The 24,668-nt window shown below is 38.5% G+C and overlaps 1 protein-coding gene across 1 annotated transcript in view; it reads left to right on the forward strand.

Annotated features, from left to right (window-relative positions):
- Positions 1 to 24,668, forward strand: part of CSMD2 (CUB and Sushi multiple domains 2) — an 819,526-nt gene that overhangs the window by 60,888 nt on the left and 733,970 nt on the right. Inside the window, exon 2 of the mRNA XM_070950069.1 lies at positions 12,489 to 12,705. Within this exon, the coding sequence (XP_070806170.1) occupies positions 12,489 to 12,705 (217 nt within the window). The remainder of the gene's footprint in view (positions 1 to 12,488; positions 12,706 to 24,668) is intronic.

The following is a 24,668-nucleotide window of genomic DNA, read 5'->3' on the forward strand; positions in this document are numbered from 1 at the left end:
CATGGGATCGTGATGGGTCGGACACAACTTCGCAAGTAACAACTACAATAACTCAGTACAGAAAATTTGGTTGGGTAAACTATGGCTTTGTTAACAAGTTGTGGGACCACATTTTCATGAATTAGTCATAACTGAAAACACATCATGTTCCTAAAATAAGGATCTCTTACTTTCCTTTCCTGTCACTTCAACTCCTCTTCAGCAGTTCCTTCATTCATTGCTGCAGTGACAAGATGATAATTGAATAGAATTCTGCCATTAAATACACCTACATGATGCTGAACTTCAAAATGTTAATCTACAATTAGAAGATTGCTGGGTACAATCTTATGTTCATTGAATACTGAGGCATGGAAAGAACCAAAAGTTCTTGAGAAAAGAGACAAGATCTTATTGAAAAAAAAATGAAATAATCATCATATCACTATTACCACTACTACATTTGGCCAAGTTGCTTTGAAAAACCAAGTTACAATTTTGCTTGAGAACTGACTTGCCACAGAAGTTTCTCTTTGAATGGGCTTCAGTAGAACTTCACTTCTGTCATAACTTGAGAGAAAAGTATTTTTTCTTTTGTTGTTTATGTTAGAACTATAAGTGAGAATAAATGCTTTTTTTGTTGCAAGAGCCTAATAAATTAGCAGGATTTTTTTTTCTCTGAGTTTCTACAGAAGGAAATTTTCCCACAGTTTATCAAGCACAAAACTCATCCTTAGGTGTATGAGAACAAAAACAAAACAACAAAACAAAACAAAACAAAACAAAACAAAACAACAAAACAAAACAAAACAAAACAAAACAAAACAAAACAAAACAAAACAAAACAAAACAAAACAAAACAAAACAAAAAACAAAACACCCCCCTGGGAAGCTAAGGAGAGGAGTTTCCTCCTAGTGGGTTTCCTTGGGACTTCGTTGGGAGGTTGCAGATTGCAGGTGATAATGTACAGAATTAAAGGACATTCTGGTCATCTCATCTTTTTTTTTTTAATCTAAAGCAAATCTTTTCATCAGACTGAATGACAATTGGGGAGAAAAACAACGATGGAGTCCAATTCCTGACTAACATCACTAGGCATGCAGGTTTTTGCTGATGGGAGAGTGGTCCAAAACCTCTGGAAGGAACCAAGCTACGAAAAGATCTATGTATACATTGTAAATTAGAGTAAGCCCAGGATTGAAATTTTCACTTTTTCTAACTTTCCAAAACTGACGTTTAGATTCAAACATTTATAGTTAAAACTAATCTATTCCCAATTAACACTACAAGTCTTAGACTTTCTTCTGACCTGATCAGCAAAAAAAAAAAAAAATATCTACATTGTCATTGTGATGATCCTCATTGTTTCTGTCTGGCCCCTTTTTGAAGTTTTCTGCACCTTGGAAAGAGTCCAACAATGAGGAAGAGGCTATGTACATCTGCTACAACAGTAATGCTCCTCAACCACTTGTAAAGGACATGTCCTGTAGTTGCCAAGCAACTGTTGCCACATTTATTTTTCCTCTCAATCCTCTTCCTGTCCTCCTCTTCAGAACTGAAGCAGTATAGCCACACCCATTTACATTTGTAATGTGATGCCTAACAAAGGGACTGTTGAATTTTTGCCAAGGTCTTTGGTGTGGTATGAATCATGTTTACCCATGTTTAGCAAGATAGTGAATTAATGCTCAATAAAGGATGTTCTGTGCTCCAAAAAGGTTACTGGCCTTTTTTGAGTGTCTTCATGATAGAGAATTTGGATTATTGCTAGAGAAAAAAATGAAACTCTAATTTGCAAGAGTATTAAGAGATTAGGTAAGACAAAGAAAGTTATAAATGTTGAGGAGAAAGCCTTTAATAAAAGCTTATCTTTAAAAAAAGAAAACTTCTTCATTTAGTTAGTTAGAGGTGATGCCCTTGACGTGATGTCCTGGTGCCTGGAGGCCGTGTGGATCTGGATGGGGAGAAACAAGCTCAGACTCAACCGTTCCAAGACCGAGTGGCTGTGGTTTCTGGCGTCCCGATATAGCCAGCTAGCTCCATCGCTGACTATTGGGGGCGAGATCTTGACCCCCTCAGAGAGGGCTCGCAACTTGGGTATTCTCCTGGATGCACGGCTGTCTTTAGAAAACCATATGATGGCTGTAGCCAGGGGAGCTTTCTATCAGGTTCGCCTGATTCACCAGTTGCGTCCCTTTCTGGACCGGGATGCCTTGCACACGGTCACTCACACCCTTGTCCCATCCCGTCTGGACTACTGTAATGCTCTCTACATCGGGCTCCCCTTGAAGAGCACTCAGAGGCTCCAACTGGTCCAGAATGTGGCCGCGCGGGTGATTATGGGGGCAACATGGCGCACCCATGTAACACCTCTCCTGCGCGAGCTGCACTGGCTCCCGGTGGTCTTCCAGGTGCGATTCAAGGTGCTGGTTACCACCTTTAAAGCGCTCCATGGCTTAGGACCTGGGTATATACGAGATCGCCTTCTGCCACCGATAGCCTCCCACCGGCCAATACGCTCCCACAGAGAGGGACTCCTCAGGGTGCCGTCGGCCAAACAATGTTGACTGGTGACACCCAGGGGGAGACCCTTCTCTGTGGGGGCACCTGCCCTCTGGAATGAGCTGCCCCTAGAGGTTCGTATGATCTACCTACATACCTTTCGCCATGCCCTTAAGACTCTTTTGTTCCAACAGGCCGGGCTGGCTTAGAAAATGAATTTTAAATTGGGTGTTTGTAGCTTTTAACATAAGGGCCAAATTTATATATTTATTTTAAATTGTTTTTTTTTAATTTTGTGAGTATATGTGTGTTTTAATATGGCTGTACACTGCCCTGAGTCCTTCGAGAGAAGGGCGGTATAGAAGTTTAATAAACTATAACTATAAATATTGTTATGTTTCAGGGGTGAAATGCTCCCGGTTCAGAGAACCGGTACTACTGGTTCGGAGAACCGGTAGCAAAAATCCCTGCACACACACACACACACACACACACACACACGCCCAGCTGAGCCCCACAATCATCAGAGGCTTTTTTTTTTTAATCTTTAAAAGAATTTTTTCTACAACTTCTTCCAATGAAAAAATGCTTTTAAAAGTAAAAAAAAAGCCTCTGATGATCACACGGCTCAGCTGGGATCGTCAGAGGCTTTTCAAAGCATTTTTTTCTGCAACCTCTTGGCCGAAGAGGTGGTAAAAAAAATGCTTTGAAAAGTCTCTGACGATTGCAGCTGAGTTTCCTGATCGGCAGAGGCTTTTCAAAGCATTAGAAAAAATTATTTGAAAAGTTAAAAAAAAAAAAAAGTTGGCCACGCCCACCCAGTCACAATACCCCTCCCCACCAAGCCACGCCCACAGAACCGGTAGTAAGAAATTTTACATTTCACCTCTGGTGTGTTTGTGTATGAGAGAGAAAGCTTGATTAACTGAAGTTTTCTGAACTCAGAATACTTGGAGGATTATGAAGGAAAACGCCAACATTCGCTTTTAGTCTTGCATGCTAATAGGATACATAGATTCTGACATGGGAATTGCAAAAATATAAACACTTTACTAATGAAACAGGCAATAATCATTCTTCAGAACTCCTTTCTGAACCTTTTTTGAAATGTGAAATTTTAAATTGAAGATGGATGATCAAACAGCAGCCAATCAACCAGATTATTGAATGTGAATGAAACCTCCTGCAGCTCCTTCATTTCTTTCCCATACCTTCTGACTCCTCTCATTATTGTTCAATATAATCCAAGCTCACACCTATTATTGTGATGGAGAATATATTGCCTTCCTGGTTGTCAGCTCTGGGGAAGGAATGATATCCCCTTCCCTGTGCTCTGCAGCAAACCATTCTTCTTTTGGACGTATCTATTTGAAAATGCTTCTTTGCTAAGACCATGAATATAAAATAATGTGAGTGTATTGAATTGAAATATATTATGGTACTCTGTTAGGGTCCCCCCCCCATACTGTTTCCCATGATAGCATAAAAATGTCTTCAGCTACTGTTAGTAAACTGAAATGAACGGTTGGTTTGCATCCCATAATCTTTTTTTTTCATCAAATAGTTTTTTATTTTATAAACAAACAAACAAACAATACATAATCAATCATTCAATATATCTTCTGAATACATCTTTTAAGTCTTCTTTTTGCTCCTCCAATATTTATCATATCTTAATATTGTCATTTCCTTTATTATAACATTTCCCCCACTTTTCTTACTTCTTTATTAATACCTTAATCTATCTTTTAATTATATTAAAAATTAGGCAACCATTTTATCCCCACACAACCTTCAACCCCCCTCCCCACCCCCACCCCCGACTTCCCAGAGCAAAAACAGGGTATAGCATTAAACTAAACAGAAGCTAAAATATACTAATTTACTACAAGATTCAAAACTCCCTCCCCCTCTTTAACTCCTCTTTTAAAAATTGTTCATCAGCCTCCCCTTTTAAAATTCTAATTTAAACATTTTAAAACTTTCTTTAAAGCATATCTTTTTAAGAAAAAAAAGAAAATATTATTTTGCATCCATTCAATTTTAAATTAACCATTTTAGTACTTCAATAATCTTTTTTTTAAAAAAATACTTCAATAGAATATTCTTCAGAATATAACCTTAAAGATACTATTAATCCATTGAGTTATTTCTAACTCTTGAATTCATTCTTCAAAATATCAATTTCAAAACTTTCAGAAAACTATCCATTAACTTTAAAGTTAATCATTTTAATACCACAGTAATTTTTTTAAAAAAAACTATCCATTTTTAGTTAAACATTTTTACTTAAACTTAAAAAATAAATGCTAATTTCAATAGACTTTTCAATTTTATTATTAAGATCCTCCCCAAAAGAAATTAATCTTCAATTCTTCCTTTCTTTCTATATTTTTTCCAATCCTTCTTCTTCAATAATACTTTCTCCTTCAGCATTGCTCCTCCCCCTGCTTTTATTTTCGAAAATTTTTGAATGTAGATTTGAGACTGATGCATCTTTGAAAATCGCTCTCTTCTAAAAGTTATCTCCTTCATTTTGAAACCTCCATTTTGACTCTTTCTGCTTATATAATCAGTCACTTCCTTCCTTAAAAATTGATTCTGTCTATAAAACCAAGAATTGTCATGATAAAGTTAATCAGTCTGCAGGAAAGAGTATTTGCTGCTTTTCAGTTAACTGTATAGAAGCCTCTGCCAAAACCTCTGTTTTCAGTGTGCTAACTTCCATCGTGTTCCTGACAGCCTCTTTTCCCTACTCCAAAGACAAATTAGTTTGATTTTCTTCCTCTTTTCCAGCCAGCAAATCATTGTTGTTCTCCAAATTATAATTTTGAATAGTCCTTTCAATTGATTCCAGTATAGCAGAAGTATAGAAATTTAAAAGTTCTTGTAAAACCTTTACAGTCACAACTTGTGAATTTGCTGGCTCATATAGTAATGATCCTCCATCCTTGATGTCAGCCATATTTCAGTTTCCACTTTAAGTTTATTCAGCTATCAGGTCAATAAATCCAATAATTTTCCACACAATTTAGAAGTCTAAAGTAGTTGAGGTCAATACCATAGTCTTTTTCATTTCACTAGCACTTTAAATCTTTTTCTTGCCGTGTAATCCAGTAGCTTTTACAATGTTGCAGCTTTAACAATCACTTTCACTTGTAAGTTTCATTTTAACACCCTTAAGCACCATCTTTTTTCTTTGTTTTAAACAGAGTTAAAATTTAATACTTGCATTTTCTGTTCTCCTGATTTTGCTCTGCCAGCGTCCAGGTTCAAATTTTCACATAGTCCTTAAAATTGCACTGCTGCTGTGGTCGCGATCCCTTGTTGGACAGCATTACTTGGTCTGTTGTGTGGATGTTTGGGTGGTTTAGGGGTGGGAAATTTCTGGTGGGTGGGGGTGTGTTTGGGGATTGTCATGTGTGTTGGGCTTGGTCTCTGGATGTCATGTGAATTTTGTTATATGGATATATTGTGTATACACCTACAATGACTACTATTATTATTATTATTATTATTATTATTATTATTATTATTATTATTACATGCTATTATAATAGCATATGTTACATTTTTATTATAGAGGCTGCTTGTTATGCTAGTATTTTATCTTACCTGTTTGATTTTACTTTTGTGCAGTATTGTCTATTTTAAAATTTTGCTGGTCATTGACCAAATAAATTATTTCATTCCATTTTAACCCTGAGAAGTGAGTTGTGCTAAGAGGAACTGGCACAAAGTCACCCATCCGGCTTTCATCACTAAAGGAGGACAGAAACTCACTGTCCTAATTTCTAGGCCAGCACCTTCAGCACCACATCCAAGTGGTTCTCCAATTATTGCCATTATTTCCTTTTCTTACTCATACCCCGTGGGGATTAATTCTGTTCTTTAAGTAACTGTCAGCCTTTCAAGGCAGGCTAGTTCTAGAACTCTGCTGTATTATTGTCAGGTATTATAACAGAATCGTAAAATCAGAAGGATTTGTGCCTCCCCCCATTTATATCCATTAGTATCAAGGGATGGTTATTTTCAGCCTCACACTCCCTCCTTTGCCAGGACAGAATAGAATAGAATAGAATAGAATAGAATAGAATAGAATAGAATAGAATAGAATAGAATAGAATAGAATAGAATAGAATAGAATAGAATAGAATAGAATAGAATAGAATTCTTTATTGGCCAAGTGTGATTGGACACACAAGGAATTTGTCTTGGTGTATACATTCTCAGTGGACATAAAAAGACAAGATACATTTGTCAAGAATCATAAGGTACAATACTTAATGATAGTCATAGGGAAACAGTCAATATAAATCTTAAGGATACCAGCAATAAGGTTACAGTCATATAAGTGGGAGGAGATGGGTGATAGGAATGATGAGAAGATTAATAGTAGTGCAGACTTAGTAAATTGTTTGACAATGTTGAGGGAATTATTTGCTTAGCAGAGTGATGGCGTTCAGGAAAAACCTGTCCTTGTGTCTAGTTGTTCTGGTGTGCAGGGCTCTATAGCGTCGTTTTGAGGGTAGGAGTTGAAACAGTTTATGTCCAGGATGTGAGGGGTCTGTAAATATTTTCCCAGCCCTCTTTTTGACTCGTGCAGGTCTTCAATGGAAGGCAGGTTGGTAGCAATTGTTATTTCTGCAGTTCTAATTATCCTCTGAAGTCTCTGTCTATCTTGTTGGGTTGCAGAACCAAACCAGACAGTTATAGAGGTGCAGATGACAGACTCAATAATTCCTCTGTAGAACTGAATCAGCAGCTCCTTGGGCTAATAGTTTACTTTCTTTTTTTTTTAATCACTTAACAGACCTGCTAGTGCTTCTTGCATCCCTTCATCAATGTTATTTCTGCATTTCTCGACACTGGTTGATCAAAAGGGGAGTTATGTGAAAAAGGATATTCATGTATCAACACCAACAAGCAAATTGATTGATTGGGTTACAGATTAGGACCATGTATTTGGGAGGCGCCAGCCCAAGTGAGGATGTATGGTGGTGTCTGCATCTCAGAGGCAAGACTAGGTGGCCTGTTCTTGATAACTCATATGTTCCATTCTCATGATCTTCAAATAGGTCTTGTGTCTGAAAACAAGTGCTGTGGCTTCACACATAATGAATCAATCTTGGTGGCTACACAAGGGATTCACACCCTCTAGATCAGTGATGGCTAATCTTTTTGCCATCACATGCCAGGAGCGGAGGAGGGGGTGTCACGCACATGTGTGCCCACACCCATAATTCTATGTACCCCACCCCCGTGCATGCGCATGAGACTCCCCACTCCTGGCACATGATTTCATGGTGGGCCCGATAGGCCCATTTTTCTCTCTCCCCAGGCTCCAGAGCCTTTCTAGCAGCATGGGGAGGGCAAAAACGGCCTTCCCCACCCCCCTGGAGGCCCACCGGAGGCCGGAAATGGCCTGTTTGCCAACTTCTGTTTTTTGCTCTTCCCCAGGTCCAGAGCCTTTCTAGCAGCCTGGGGAGGGCAAAAACAGCCTTCCACCCACCCCAGAGGCCCTCCAGAGGCCAGAAACGTCCCATTTGCCAACTTCCGGTGGGACCGGAAGGCCCATTTTTTGCTCTTCCCCAGGCTCCACAGTCTTTCTAGGAGGGTGAAAATGGCCTCCCCCCCCCCGGAGGCCCTCTGGAGGCCAGAAATGGCTCATTTGCCAACTTCCCACCAATACCATAGGTTCACCATCACAGCTCTAGATGTTACCATTATCCTTAGCAGAAATTCTCTGGGTAGAGAATTATGGCAGTTGCACACCTGGTAAAGACTAGAATAAAGAGGAGTAATCTGGCCTTCCTTGATTTCTTTAAAGTTAAAGAAAGACAAGCTGATTGTTGTATAGAGGTGAATGTGAAAAGACTAATTCTTGGGATAAAATTAGCCCTTCAGTATATAGAAGTTTGGCTGTTTGTGCTGGTGTTAGGATATCAAAGGAGAGCAAACTTGGAAGCACATAATTAGGAGACCGCCTGCATCTGGCAGACTTGTGACATCCCTGTGGCGACAGAGCCTTTCTAAATTGCTACTATCTGAATGTCTTTCTGACATTTCCTGATGGTTGAAATTAAAAGTTGGAAAATCAGATTACTTTCTCTGTCTTTGCTTGCTCTACCCTTACATTGCCACTGTGTTTTTTTTGACAGCCTTGAGAATGGGAGTTGATGGGAGGATGGAAGTTGCCAGGGAGAAAGGGAGCTCCATTGTCTATCAAAAAAACCTGGAGAAAATAAACTCCAGGTTTTCCCGGAGTTATAGAAGTTTGTTAGCTAGATTTCTGTCCTGCCTCTTTTCCAAGACTTCAAGGCAGTTTACATACTGTAGACATTTCTCCTCATTTTATCTTCATGGCAACTCTGCTGTGGGCTGAAAGAATGACTGGTTTTAAAATTAGCCAATGGGCGTCCCTGGCTGAGGGTGGACTTGAACCTATGTCTCCCTAGTCTTAATCCTGTACCTCCACTACTGCATCCTACTGGCCTCACAACGAGGGAAGTTATTATTTGAAAGCACCATCCAGGAGCTCTATCTTAACTAGTAATCATATATATTTCCCAGCTTTTATTCAGGAGCTGAAGGCAGCATATTTAGTTGTATCTCCTTCCATGTTCTTCCCACAACAATACCTCAGTGAAGCAAGAGAGGAGAACTGGCCTAAAGTCACTGGGAGTTTCTGTGGAGAAGTGAACCTGGTTTCTCTCCAGCCCTGGTCCAACACCTTAAACAATACAGAAACAAATTTGACCTTTGAAACTGAAGGAGAAAATTTGCCTTCTTTCTCCACAGTTTTTACTAATTAGAATGTATTCTTTACTTCTCAACTGTTGAGTCCAAACTTCCAAATTCTCCTCAGAAGGTTGTGTTTTGACCAATTTGAAGGCCCCTTAACTTCAATGGTAATACTTGATATTAATGGTCTGGTCTTGCTGAAGTTCTGTTGCCTTCTTTCACATTTTGAAGATTTGTTTGTTTGTTTCATATTTATAAACATATATATTTCAGGTATAAGGGACTTCTCTCAAAGTTCTCTTAGGCAAAAGGAGCCTAAGTTATGAAGGACATGCTTGGACAGTATGAAATAGCAATTGCTGAAAGCAAAAATACTATTTTCCCCCTTCATTATTATTATTTTAAAGTGGTAATTGAAGTACCATTTTGTACATGGAATTGAACCATATCTCTCCAAAACAGGCAAAAGTGGCACATGTTGTACTGAGAGAAAACTGTTTTCTGGTAGCCAGATTCTCTTACTCATTTCCTGTCAAAGAGAATTGATGCTGAATTTCAAAATATGCTGTATATAATAAGCATGTGGGAGTGATTGACACAAATTTTTTATCATAATCATTAACATAACATTATGAAGCAGTAAGATGAATTAATTAGAATAAATCCTCTCCCCGCTACCAAATTTATCTTGCCAGTTACCCTGTGAAGTTGGCCAAACAGAATCAATTTGAACATTTTGTTTAAAGGAAGATTTCAGCCTGACTTTCTCAGACATAGTCCAAGGCAGCATATCTTATTGTATCATATAACTAGATAGGGCCATAACCAAGTTTCTTCCAACTCAAATGGCCCCCAGGAAGCTATTGATGTATCAGTCCCCTTGATTCATTTCTGTTGTAAAAGACAGTGTAGCTTCCCTTGGCTGATTTGATTTAATGGCATGACTAAGTCTTCTGTAGTCCCCCTGGAGCCATTCTAATAAAGATGGGCATTTGCATAATCCAGCTATAGACAATCTCTCCTCTTGGGATCAATATGGACATCAAAGATCTATGAGGGAGGAAGCCCAGAATATCAGCAACCATCCACAGAACTGGAGTTAAGTCACTTTCAAAAGGCAGAAATCTATGGGTTTCCTTTCAAGACAACCACTATTTGGGGTTCCAAGTATTTTTTTTAAAGGGGGTGTTTATAGTAGAGTTTGCTAGCGTGGGGAGAACTGGCACCATTATTTCTCTTTTCTCTGGGTTTTGTTTCCCCTTCTCTCCTTTCCTTCCATGCTTGATGAACAGTTTCTCTCTTTTCTACCACCCCTTCTCCTTCATCTTTCCCATACAACCAGCACCCTAGGCAGGTACAGAAGAGGCTGTACTTCCTGAGAATGCTCAGGAAGATAAATCTATCTCAGCTCTGTCCTACTATTGCAGCACCATTGAGAGTGTCCTGACATACGGCATTCTTGCATGGTATGGGAGCAGCTCTGTAGCAGACAAAAAAGCTCTACAGAGAATCATTAAAACTGCCCAGAATCTCATCGGACTCCAGCTACCAGCCCTGGACGACATTTTCGAATCTCATTGTTTGACAAAGTTGCATAACATTCTCAGAGACTCTTCCCATCCTGCTTACAATCTTTTTGGACTGTTGCCTTCTGGCAGAAGATACAGAACAATTAAAACTCGGACCACACATTTTCTGAATTGTTTTTATCCCAGAGCTATAATTGCACTCAACAATGAACTAAAGGGCCACCATCAGTGAGCTGTTGGACAGCATTACTTGGTCTGTTGTGTGGATGTTTGGGTGGTTTAGGGGTGGGGAATTGTGGTGGGTGGGAGTGTGTTTGGGGATTGTTATGTGTGTTGGACCTGGTCTTTGGGTGTTAAGTGAATTTAGTTGTATGAGTATACTGTGTATTCATGTACAATGACAATAAAGTTGTTGTTGTTGTTGTTGTTGTTGTTGTTGTTGTTGTTGTTATTATTATTATTATTATTATTATTATTATTATTATTATTATTATTATTATATAGATCAATGTTTTTGTCTCCATGTTACCAATCTCTAAGGCATGTTTACATTTTGCACAGTAAAACGTAAAATTACACAGTCAGCCAGCCATTTAGACTGGATTTGACATTTTTATCCATCTATTGAGTCCTTCCCAAAGATCTGGGATAGGCAGATGTTGTTTCATAGGTTAACGATATCATTGTAGGATGTATGCTCTTCCACGTAAAGCTGCTTTCTGGTAGTGGAAATTTTGAGTAGTTCAGAGAACTGGCAAATGCGAACTCTAGGTGGCCCCAGAGTGGGGTGGGAATGGAGATTTTGCAGTATCCTTCCCCTCCCCTGCCATGCCCACCAAACCACGCCCACAGAACCAGTAGTAAAAAAAAATGGACTTCACCATTGGATTGCATCCAAATTGCCCATTTCTATTGATACTTTTATTGTTATTATTACATTGATTAAACGTGGCTTGGTATATATAAATAACACTTGTATCACTATATATACAATCAGAACCATAGATGGATAGAGGATATGTTTCCACAGATTATCTTTCCTTCAGATTTTAAGATGAAGAACACGGGTTTAGCTTCCATAAGAAAACTGTGTCATGTTCTTTTAAATTCTATATTGGCTGTTATCTTTTGACAAATAACATTTTTGTAGGATTTCATAATAGCCAAAATACATAGCAATAAGTCAAGAAATTAAGCATGTACATTGGTTTGAAATAACCAAATTTAAGGGTCTCCTATACCTTAGCCACTGATGTGGTGGCTCAGTGGCTAAGATGCTGAGCTTGTTGATCGAAAGGTCAGCAGTTCAGCGGTTCGAATCTCTAGTGCTGTGTAACAGGGTGAGCTCCTGTTACTTGTCCCAGCTTCTGCCAACCTAGCAGTTCGAAAGCACATTAAAACATGCAAGTAGAAAAATAGGGACCCCCTTTGGTGGGAAGGTAACAGCATTCCGTGCACCTTTGGCATTTAGTTATGCCGGCCACATGACCACAGAGACGTCATCGGACAGTGCTGGCTCTTCGGCTTTGAAACAGAGATGAGCACTGTCCCCTAGAGTTGGGAATGACTAGCACATATGTGCGAAGGGAACTTTAACTTATACAACTGTACCAGGGACTAGGCACTATATCCTGCTTGATATTATTCTCCAATAATTCTTGAATTGCCTATATGGAATGCTGGAAAAAATAATGCCATTTTAAATATGCTTTGTATTTCTTCTTCTCTCCCAGCCCAGAACTGCAGTTACATTTTGCAAGGTCCAAACGGGACAATACAAAGTCCGGGGTTCCCGTACGGCTATCCAAATTATGCAAACTGTACCTGGACAATCACCGCCAAAGAGCAGAACAGAATTCAACTTGTTTTCCAGTCCTTTGCGCTAGAGGAAGATTTTGATGTCTTATCTGTTTATGATGGGTTGCCCCAACAAGGAAGCCTAAGAACAAGGTATGGAGGAAAAAAAAAATTCTCTATCAACTGCAGCAGGAAAATGTTTACATACAAGATGTCTGTTGCTTGGATTAAAACACATAGATCGGAGGTCTTCAAACTTGGCAGCTTTAAGACTTGTGGACTCTTAGAATTCTTGGCAGAAAGCTGCCAAGTTTGGGGACACCAGACATAGATGGAGGTTCTTATAAAATGGGGTTTCATTTTTCTTTTATGAAGTTATCTAAATTGTCTGGATTCTACACACTTGATAAGGGCTTAAAAATGCTACTAATTTTGTTCAGTGCTCTGGTGTTACAGTGACTGTGCTGCTTGAGACTTTTAATGAAATTAATCAGACGATGACAAACCTATTCTTAGAAAGCCATTGATTTCTCTGATTATATTCAGAGGTGGGTTTCAGCAGGTTCTGACCAGTTCTGGAGAACCGGTAGCAGAAATTTTGAGCAGCTCGGAGAACCGGTGGTAAAAATTCTGACTGGCTCTGCCCCCATCTATTCTCTGCCTTCCAAGTCCCGGCTGTCAGGGTTCCAAGGAACACCCCCAACAAAATAAAGCTCTGAGGCCTGAGGTTCCTCAAAGTTTCAATTTATTAGAGATGTCATGTTGGCACATCTGGGAAAACCCAAATCTGAAAGCTTCCAGGTTTCCCCCACCCAGCTAAGACTTCACAGCCTTGCCTCACATCCACAAGTTCATCCACATTGTCCAATCAACTCTTCACACTCCATCGGATACAATCTTCAGGCAGTCTGCATCAGATGCAGGCAAAAGTCCTTGAAGACGGAATGTTGTTATGACTAACTTTCTATCGCTCCAACAACAACCCCCTCCCAACTTCCCCAGCTAAAATATGTGGCAGTTTAGAAGCAAAAAGAAAATTGTCTTCCAAAACTGACATCAGCTGATCTTGAGGAAATGGGGATTTTACAGTATCCTACCCCTAGAGTGGGGAGGGAATGGAGATTTTACAGTATCCTTCCCCTACCATGCCCACCAAGCCACACCCACAGAACCGATAGTAAAAATTTTTGAAACCCACCACTGATCATATTCCCCATTTTTGGAAACTTTGGATTGGTACTTTTGAAAGAGGAAGAAACATTGCAACCTTTCAGCACTCTGTAAAGTGATTAAGTCCCGCCAAATGGATGTTGACTCTTTAGAAATCACATGAATAAACTTTTTCAAGGATGATCTATTTTCAAGATGACCTTTTAGGTCTATCCACGGAGCACTCATTGCTCTTGTAATCAAACCCATCCATCTTGCTGCTGGTTCTTCTTTTATCCCTCCTTCCACTTTTCTCAACATTATGGATTTCTCAAAGGAACTTTGCGTCATGTGTCTAAAATATAATAGTTTGAGCCTCAAGTGAGAATTCAAGATTGATCTTTTTTTAAAGAGCCATTTCTTCTTCTTTTTTTCTCCTCCTGGTAATCTATGATATTTCTGTGAGTTTTTTTCTAACACCAAAGTTTAAGTGTCAATAGTCTTTCTATCATGTTTCTTTACAGATCCAAATCAACTTTTATATTAATAGAGCATCACAGAGAAAACCATGCTAGTACAGTGTTAATCTTTGTACAGAAATGTCATAATATCTGATTATCTTTTCCAAGGATTTCCCTGCTATCCTATTAAGTGCTAATCTGCTGCTTACTTCTTGTCTGGTAGCTCCCTTCTAATTAATATCCAATCCTAAAAGGCAGAAAGTATCTATTAGTTAAATGCTACAAATTCAATCCTAGGAGTGATTAGCATATTTACTGCTATTAGTTTGGTCTTCTTTATATTTAATCTAGCTTTTTTCCCCGAGTATGAGCCTTCACTTTTATTAATAAAGTTTTTAGATTATTTGCATTTTAAGTTAACGAGAGCTGTATTATCAGCATTGCAGAAATTTTTGATATTTCTTCTTCCAGTTTTAAAAACACACTCATCTCCTTTTAACCCTGTTTCCCTCAAAATATTTGCAACATGCAGTTTAAATAAATAAGGAGAGTAAAAGTCAACACCCACCTTATGATTCTCTGTGTAGAGATGTTAAAGGCTCGTTGTCTATTTATTTTCCTGTTGCAGTTTCAGAATCAAGCAAATTCTATAAGAACGGAAATATTCTCCCATCACTGCTTGAGGCAAGAGGCAACTGGCTGAATTTCTGTGTGATTCTGTTTTGTACACGAAGTCAGATGTTGACAACTTGTATTGGTCTCTTCTGACTTTGAAGTACAAGGAATATTTCTCAAGTGTTACATTATCCAAAAAGCCATTTGCTCCTTGGTGTAACTTCCAAACAAGTCCCACAGCGACTTAGTGCCTCAGTGAGCTCAGCTGGAAGAATCTGGGTTAAAGAAGTAGAAATGATTGTGAAAAGCAGCTCCGTTGGTGAGAGAGAGAGGAATAGAATTCTGATGGTAAAAAAACGATGTCTACTGTTTCTAACAGCTAAGGGATTTCTTTCTTTCTTTCTTTCTTTCTTTCTTTCTTTCTTTCTTTCTTTCTTTCTTTCTTTCCTTCCTTCCTTCCTTCCTTCTTTCTTTCTTTCTTTCTCCTTCCTTCCTTCCTTCCTTCCTTCCTTCCTTCCTTCCTTCCTTCCTTCCTTCCTTTCTTTCCTCAAGAAAAAGTGGTAAATACAATCTAAGCAATTTGTTGTGCTGTGTGGCCCAAATTAGAGCGATCTCCAGTGATTTAGGGAAGCAGAACAATACCTTAGCTTAACATAAAGTAAAAAAAAAAACACATTCAAAATGATGCTATTAATTTCTGTTCTTCAAAGGAGGCAAACATTTTAAACACAGATTTCCCAAGTGTTGAGAAGCTAGAAGTAATAATATTAATAGTTTTTCTGGAGAAGTGAGCTTGAATATATCACAATTGAACTGGATTAAGTAAGAACTCCAAAACTGGATGGATGTGGAAAGATAGATAGTTCTGTCTGCCATAACTTAAAAGGTGTTCTTTCTTCAAGCTAGCAAGATATTTAAGCTTTAAAAAAATGACTTCCAAATTCAGAAGAACTCTTTGTTAAGATTGTTGCCTTTCCAACAGTTTTCTTTGGGGGGAATTCTATTCAAACAGAATTGGTTCTGCGTTGAAGGAGTTACTGAAACATTCGGCCATGTTTTATTCTATTGCCTTTATTGTAAGGCTAAAGATGCCCAGTTACAACTAATAACTCCCCAATTTGTCAGATTCTCTTGTAGATTCATTCTATTTTCTTGTTGTCTGACCAACAGGGTGCTTTTTCTATGAATATGGTTGGTTTTGCATGACAACCTGTAAGATAAATTGTGCCTTGAGCATGTTGGTTTTATAATAAATTTTATTGTGATTTTCTGACCCATTCCTTTAGTAAGGAAACAGACTATTAAAGGAAGGAACAGCACTGCATTTCTAGGGAAAATACTCTTGGTCTGGAACAGGGGTGAAATCCAGCAGGTTCTGACAGGTTCTGGAGAACCGGTAAGCGGACATTTTGAGTAGTTTGGAGAACCAGCAAATACCACCTCTGGCTGGCTCCTGAGCGGGATGGGAATGGAGATTTTGCAATATCCTTCCCCCAGGAGTGGGGAGGGAATGGGGATTTTGCAGTATCCTTCCCCTGGAGTCGGGTGGGAATGGAGATTTTGCAGTATCCTTCCCCTGCCATGCCCACCAAGCCACGCTCACAGAACCGGTAGTAAAAAAAATTGGATTTCACCACTGGTCTGGAAGTTCCTAGATTTCTGCTGTACATGTGTCTTAAAATGCAAACTATAAACAAAACAGTTTGTCTTCCTATTAAATGAAGGATATTGATTTTCAAATGGAGGGACTAGGAGTATAGAGAATTTAGGGATATTAGCTCCCATTTCATGAATATAAACGGATAATTAAGTATTAAGATTTTATCAGAGTAACATGGAGGCTTTCCCTATTCTGCTTGTTTATTCTGCTTGTCAACTTTAATTCTGAAAAATATCACTACAAGTTTTTTAACAGAAAAAAGAATAGGTAGGGAGTAAAATAGATGTTTAGGAAAAAAAAAACCTTTTGAACATTCTTACATATATCCAAGATTGCATCTAGCAAGCAACCAGAAAATTAAACAACCAGTCCTTTATTATGGTCAATGAACAGACTTACTGTATTTTTCAGAGTATAAGAAGCTCCGGACTATAAGACGCACTTACCTTTTTTGGTGAGGAAAACAAGAAAAAGAAATCTGCCTCTGCCTCCCAGCAATTTTGCCTCATTGGAGCAAACAGTCAACAGTCTGCTTTACTTTCATTTTTGTTTTCAGCATAGCTTGATTAGCACAAGAAAAAAAAAATCTGCTCCCAGCAATTTACCTCCTTGCAGCAAACAGCTGAGGCCCGCACAGCAATAGGCAATGGCAATCCCTGCAGCCTGAAACAGCTGAGAGTCGGGAGGCCGATCCAAGGGACAATCAATTTATGCTAATTAGGCTGTGCTGAAGCTGAAATGGGCTGTTTCTTCTTGCTGCTTGCTGCAAGGAGGTAAATTGTTGGGAGGCAGAGGCCAAATGGTGGGGGTCAGTGGGTGGGCGGGGCTACATTTGGTGTATAAGACCCACCCAAATTTTCACCCCCTTTTAGGGGGGAAAAAGGTGTGTCTTATACTCCAAAAAATACAGTAGATAGAACATCTTCAAAAATTCCAGTAAATTTATATACTTTCTTCTATGATAGGGGATTTGAAATGCAGGGAAAGTAATATTAATTAATATTACTTAAACTTAAATAAAATTAAATATGCAGCTTAATCCCATTTACTTTTTCAGTTCCTGGCTTGCCACTTAAATTCGGTGCATGGCTTTTATCCCAAACAAATTGCTCATCCATGTAACATAGGTTTATTAGAAAATGTCAAAAGATTCACATATGTTTTGAACAAGTCTACCCACTTTGCATTTTTTCAGGACCACAAAATTGTGGTCCTGAAATCAGAGAGAAACATGGTTTGATTTTGATGGCATGAAATTTCAAATATTATTATCATTGTATTATTATTATTGGTTCGATTTATATGCCGTCCTTCTCCGGAGACTCAGGGCGGCTTACAATGCGTTAAGCAATAGCCTTCATACTTTTTGTATATACCTGCTTAGTAGGGCTTTCGGGCCCCCTTAAGCGGTGTTCTTTTTTATACAAAGTCAGTTTATTGCTCTCACAATCTGGGTCCTCATTTTACCTACCTTGGAAGGATGGAAGGCTGAGTCAACCTTGAGCCTGGTGAGATTTGAACTCGCAGTAATTGCAGGCAGCAGGCAGCTAAGGCAGCTAAGTGCTAATTAACAGCACTTTAGTCCGCTGCGCCACCAAGGCTCATCTCAAGGCATAGGGCATGAGAGCAGTTTGTTTCCTGGAGTTGGTCTACTCTGGGTCCCCTTTGGTCTCCAGAAGATCAGAAGCCTATAGATCCATGATGGCATGTATATACATGTGCCAGAGGTGTATATACTTGTGCCAGAGGTGGCACTCAGAGTCCTCTCTGCTGGCATGCTTGCTGTCGCCCCAGGTCAGATCTCCGTGGCGTTTCTTTTGTGAGCTTCTGTTTCCCTGCAAACGACGAAACAGAAGCTCACGAAAGAAAAAGATCTTATCTCTTGCTGCGCTGCCGGCGTGTGGATGTCCCGCCTCCCGCTGGCCAGTTAGTCTTCGGGTCTCTGCTGCACTTGTGTACATCAGAGGTGGGTTTCAGCAGATTCTGGCCAGTTCTGGAGAACCAATAGCAGAAATTTTGAGTAGTTCAGAGAACCGGTAAATACCACCTCTGACTGGCCCCGCCCCTATCTATTCTCTGCCTCCCGAGTCCCAGCTGATCGGGAGGAAATGGAGATTTTGCAGTAACCTTCCCCTGGAGTGGGGTGGGAATGGAGATTTTACAGTATCCTTCCCCTGCCACGCCCACCAAGCCACACCCACAGAACCGGTAGGAAAAAATTTTGAAACCCACCACTGGTGTACATGTCCATGCATGTGCACATTTGCACATGTCCGCATATGTGCATGTTCTTGCATGCGTGCAAATCTGCAGATGTGCATGGTCATGCATGTCTGTGTAAGTCTGTGCACATATTCACACATGTCCATTTGCACACGCGCCTTTCAGTTTGGGCACTCAGTGTCTAAAAGGTTTGTCGTCACTGATATAAGCCATTTTTGCTGAGATCATTCAATTTTATTGGTTGATAGAAGTTTGTTGAAGATTGGTTCATATGTAATTTTTTGTTAAATTTATATGCCATCCATCTCACTATCCAAAGTGACTCTGGGCTGATACAGAAGGCTGACTGCAGGAATTCAGTGTTAAAATCTTCTTTAGTTCATGTCACATTTTTTGAAAGCCAGCTTAATAAACATTCAAGGACTTGACTTAAAAATAGAGCAGATCAAAAATTTGCTAGAGAACATTGTCATCTCAAGAGAATGTTTGGGGTTTAATTGTTGTATGCCTGAAACATAAATATTACAATGTTGTTCTGTATCCCAAATATGTTTGGACATATAAGAAGCTAATGGTGTAAGAAAAGTAGTTTGGGAAAAATAATATCCTCCTAGTATTTTGTTTTAAATATTTTTTATCCTCTGTGCCTTTTTTCTAGTGACAATTTTTCCACTGCCTTTTCCTTATTATTATTTTTTTCTAAAGCAATTGAAAGTATAGGAGGATATTTCTTTTCTAGGTCATCAATTATATAAATATATTTTGTCGTACTCCTCTTTTCTCTGCTTTTGAAGTGCATTCAATTCATCATCAAACTCCCAGCCTGGAGATGGATAACTGTATACCATTTATCAAAATTTATACCAGTTATTGGCCAGAAAGTGGGAGAGAAAGAATTGCAGGAGAGTATTTTTGGAAGGAAGAAATGGTACAGCAGGGCCAGACATAAAACAGTCAAAGACTTAAGGAGTAATACCATTTCAGGGAAAACAAAAAAAACCAACAACCTACAAAGAGTTATTTTTTTTTTAAATTGCCAAAAACAGTTAGGGAATTCAGTATTTGGAAAAATTCTGAACCAAAATCTGCCATTTTTTATACTGGGAGAGTCATGTCTTTCTGTTCCCTGCCACCCCAGGATGTTGTAAATTTGATTTCAAGTTTCTCCTGTTATAGTTTTTGAGCTTGCTTTAACATTAACAGTGGTAGCATTACTAATGCTGTCTTGACTTTCTCCAGTATATTTGTTCCTCACCCTCCAGCCTCATAGATTGTCCTCTCTTCCTAATCTATTGCCCCCTTGAAGGAAGTCCCTCAAGATCCTCTTGAATAAGAGTATGCAAAGTAAATCAAATATGAACCACCATAAATGCAGAATATCTCATTTCAAGCCTAAAGTAGTTTTTTTTCAAGAGAAAACAGCTGTTTTGCATTTGAAATAGACTGTTTTGGTTATTTTGAAGTGCTTTACGCTCCAAACGAACTGGAATAATTGAAGTGGATGGTATTGGATCCAAAATGATTGTTTTACACTCAGTATAGCTATCTTTTTAATAAACCATCTTGGATTCAGAACAGTTTGCACACTGCTGTTACTGAACCACAGGGAACCAGCAAGGCAGGAAAAGACTGGATTAAAAAAAAATATTTATTTATACTCATATCTTGAGTACCTCATAATTAAATGAATGCGAGACTATCACCATCATACATGAGAATATGTCCTCCATTTCTCCCTTGAAAGGAATAATGAAAGCAGAGTCTTTTTCATCAAATTGAATGAGAACTAATAGAAAAAAGTACAAAGTAATTTTTCTGCATGGCACTAAATTGGAATAATCAAACAAGTCAATACTTTACATTCAATACAGTAGAATTAATCCATTGATACAATGCCAAAGTTTGTTTCAGTGTTTATCATTTCTGATTGTCTATGAAGATTCTCAGTCATCCAGATCATGGTTGTCCCAAAGGTGCTTTTTCAAGAGGCAACTGGACTTTTTAGTTTTTCTTTGAAGACGTTTCGCTTCCCATCCAAGAAGCTTCTTCAGCTCTGACAAAAGACAGAGCTGAAGAAGCTTCTTGGATGAGAACTGAAATGCCTTCAAAGAAAAATCGGAAAGTCCAGTTGCCTCTTGAAAAAGCACCTTTGGGATAACCATTTCTAATATATTAAGAAGACATGGTTAAGAAGAAATAGTGTGCGAGTGAATGAATATTCTTTCCATAAAGTCTTAAATAAATCCTATTTTCAGAAATCCAGAATGACAGCTCTGGGTGAGACAGATTTCATTCAATACATACAAAAAATATTTTTGTGTCAGGAAGTGTTCTTCCACCACTCATTTTTCTTCTTGCTCCAAAAGGAATTGTTTTTGGAGAGAGCTGCCTTTGAGTCAGTGTTGACTGCTGATTTCAAACCAGTTAAACACAAAACTGACTATTATAAAAGTTTTTAAAATAAAAAAAAAATCCTTATTAAAAAAAAGATCACTGTACCAAACAGTTTTTTTTCTCTGTTTAACTTATGATGATCAGAGGTACTCATATACCCATGTTTTCCCAAAAATACGACCCTGTCTTATATTTTTTGAACCCCAAAATAAGCGCTTGGCCTTATTTTCGGGGAGGTCTTATTATTTTGGGGTGTGTGGAGCAAGACGTGGCTCCTCTTGCCATCTTACCTGATTTCCAGCTCTGCATTTAAATATTTTTGGGGAGGGCTTATTTTCGGGGGGAGGCTTATTTTAGTGCATGCGCTCAAAAGCCCGATTGGGCTTATAATCAGGGGATGTCTTATTTTCGGGGAAACAGAGTACTTGGATCTGTACAGGGAAGAAGAGAGTGAGGAAAAGAAGCAGGGAGGAAAAATACTCTTGTCATTTTTATCTTATTTATTTCCAAATAGATGGTGAATCCATAATGATACTGAATGGATATACAGTATACCCCACGCAGGGTTTGCCTGTTTCTTTGTTTTTGTCTCTCGTGATATGGCTGGCTTGTTTAAATCACTAGGAACTCAGTTGTAGTGCTGGGAACACTCTGCTGTAAATATACATTGGCTTTTATCGTTTCATACTGCAGGTTGAATTATTGTGTATATCTTTATGTGTATATACTGCATAAAAGCTTTCATCACTAAGCCCTGCTTTACTTATCTCTATATTATTGTAAAGGTGAATGGTTAAAAGATGATACTCCTTTAATAGATATGACCTGGAGTCTGTATATTTTGGCATCACCTCTGCTTTGTCAGTTATATGTTTCCCTGAATGCTTTAAAAGATTTATAATAAGAATGATAAAAATGCAGAAAGCCTGCAACAAAAATGCTGCAATTTATCTTTGCCTTCTAACTAGCAATTCTGTCCAGGCTCCATCTAGCCATCTTCCGTAGAATAGAATAGAATAGAATAGAATAGAAGAGAAGAGAAGAGAAGAGAAGAGAAGAGAAGAGAAGAGAAGAGAAGAGAAGAGAAGAGATTTTTTTTTTATTGGCTAAGTGTGATTGGACACACAAGGAATTTGTCTTGGTGCATTCTATTCTATTCTATTCTATTCTATTCTATTCTATTCTATTCTATTCTATTCTATTCTATTCTATTAAGGTGATACTCCTCTAATAGATATGATATGTCAGTTATATGTTTCTCTGAATGCTTTAAAAGATTTATAATAAGAACGATAAAAACGCGGAAAGCCTGCAACAAAATGCTGCAATTTATCTTTGCCTTCTAACTAGCAATTCTGTCCAGGCTCCATCTAGCCATCTTCCATAAGGCCCAATTCCATTTTCTAGTATTTTCACTGCCCTTTGCTTATGGATAACCATCCACCCATTTTTCTGGCTGTCAACCACCTTCACTTTTCTCTCTAAATGTTTATTTTTAAACGAAATCTCTAAAAATGTACTACTTCAAATCTCATTGTTTCTCCCAGAATGCTGATAGGTTCTTTCTTTGTGATCTCCTTTTTTACTCGCTATCTGATGGCATGCAGACAGACCCTGCATTCTATATCAGAAGGAGTGATGAATGTTTGCTCCAAGGTGGGAACAAAAAACTCTCTTATTTATTTGCTCTTGTGGTTCCTATTCAGATTAACACCACGAACATCTTAGAGAAGATATTCACTAACATTTTTACAGTAAGATTAGGAGTGAAGTAGCATCTCTTATGCATTATTCACCACCTGTCTACTGGCAGTAGCAATTGCTGCAATCTGATGGCAGAATTGAGAGAGTGCCAAAAAGATACATCCTTTATTAATATATATCCTTCTCAAATCTGTGAATGAGTGCTGTTGGAATTAGGAGAATCAGCACCTTATACACTGCTGCCTTGGTGAAATTGGGTCTCCTTGCGAGTACATTTTAGCTGATGACAGACATTTTATTATTGTTAAGAGATTTTTTTTTATTGAACAGTTGTGTGGTTAATTAACTGAAAGATTATCTCCTAAATTACATAGTTCCTGTACCAATTAATCCTTCTATTAATGTTAGAAAATTTGGTTGACAATAATTTCCAGTTAGGGGCCATAAACCTAAAAAATCATTATGTTTTTTTTAAAAAGTCAGATGCTTCTAAATATATTTTTTCAAATGTCTCATTTTCTTCCTTTATATTATATCACTTCAAATAAAGAACAATGAAGGGAGTTCTGAGCAGTTGGCAACCCCTAACTGATATTGTCTGAGCTCATCAGCAAAGCAGGTTGATCCTAATCTGACTTGGATCAGTGAATAGCAGGGCCAAGATTTAATGCAGGCTGAAAAGTTGGGGGGGAAAGATCCTGGAGTTAGGGTTAATACATAGTTTTCTTCAAAAATCTCTAAATGGTTCAAATGTAATTCAGTCACATTTGCTATAGGGAAATTCTAGGTTTAACTCTGAATATTTTATTGCAGTTTCAGGGTGCATTAATTGTCTGTCTGTCCATCCGTCCATCCATCCATCCATCCATCCATCCATCCATCCATCCATCCCAGAAGGATAGTGAACTATTTCTATGATACCAAAAATTATGCATGATTGTTTATTTATTTGGCATATGGCAAATACATGGACTTACACCCTGTTTCCCCCAAAATAAGACATCCCCTGATAATAAGCCCAATCGGGTTTTTGAGTGCATGGCAATAAGGCCAAGCGCTTATATCAGGGTTCAAAAAATATAAGAAAGGGTCTTATTTTTGGGAAAACACGGTAGTGGTTCAAATGTTAATGCCCAGTCCACCCAACCATTCAAGGACAGGGTGGTCTGTGTTGGAAAAATCAGACATTGGGCCAGTGTAAGTTCTTGACGGACATTCAGACACAATGTGATGGATATTTTGTCGAGGAGCACCACAGATGCATGACTGTATCTATGTGGGTATCCATAATCAAGCTTGATTTGAGAGCATTGTATTTTTCACTGAATAAAATGATTGGCTTGGATTCAATTCCAAGTATACTGTTATGAGGCAATCTCAATCTATAAAAAAGGAGTAGAGATCACCACCTAATTAGTTTTAATGTGGTCAGCATTAAGCTATATCTTTGTACAACAGATTTTTGGACTGGATTTCAACTGAGAACATAAGCAGGCAGACTTCAGGGAAGATGCCTCTCCTCTTGATTATGTTCTAACTTTTCAACTTCTAGTTGGAAAATATTCCACCAAACCCTGCTCAGCATTTTACATTTTATTGACCTTAGGTCAGTGGTGGGTTCCTCCCGATTTAGCCCGGTTCTCCCGAGCCAGTAGCGGTGATGATATGATGATATTCTCACTTTCCATTAGACATGCCAACTACATTATCATCCAGATGGGCTATGAATGCACATTAACCAATCATAAGCTACATGTTATTGACTTGGAGATAGAAACTGACCCCAGAAAGGTATTTTGGAACCACTCTGCTCATTTCCCACTTGCTAGGTCCTTTATCTGGATAATAGTCCCCAAATCCAGAGTGGTTTTTCCTCTTTCAACGAACCATTTCCCAACAGCTGTTACTTT

The sequence above is a fragment of the Pituophis catenifer genome, unplaced genomic scaffold (assembly GCF_029215685.1).
Source record: "Pituophis catenifer annectens isolate HBS135680 unplaced genomic scaffold, rPitCat1.0.hap2 SCAF_9, whole genome shotgun sequence".
Classification (NCBI taxonomy): Eukaryota; Metazoa; Chordata; class Lepidosauria; order Squamata; family Colubridae; genus Pituophis; species Pituophis catenifer.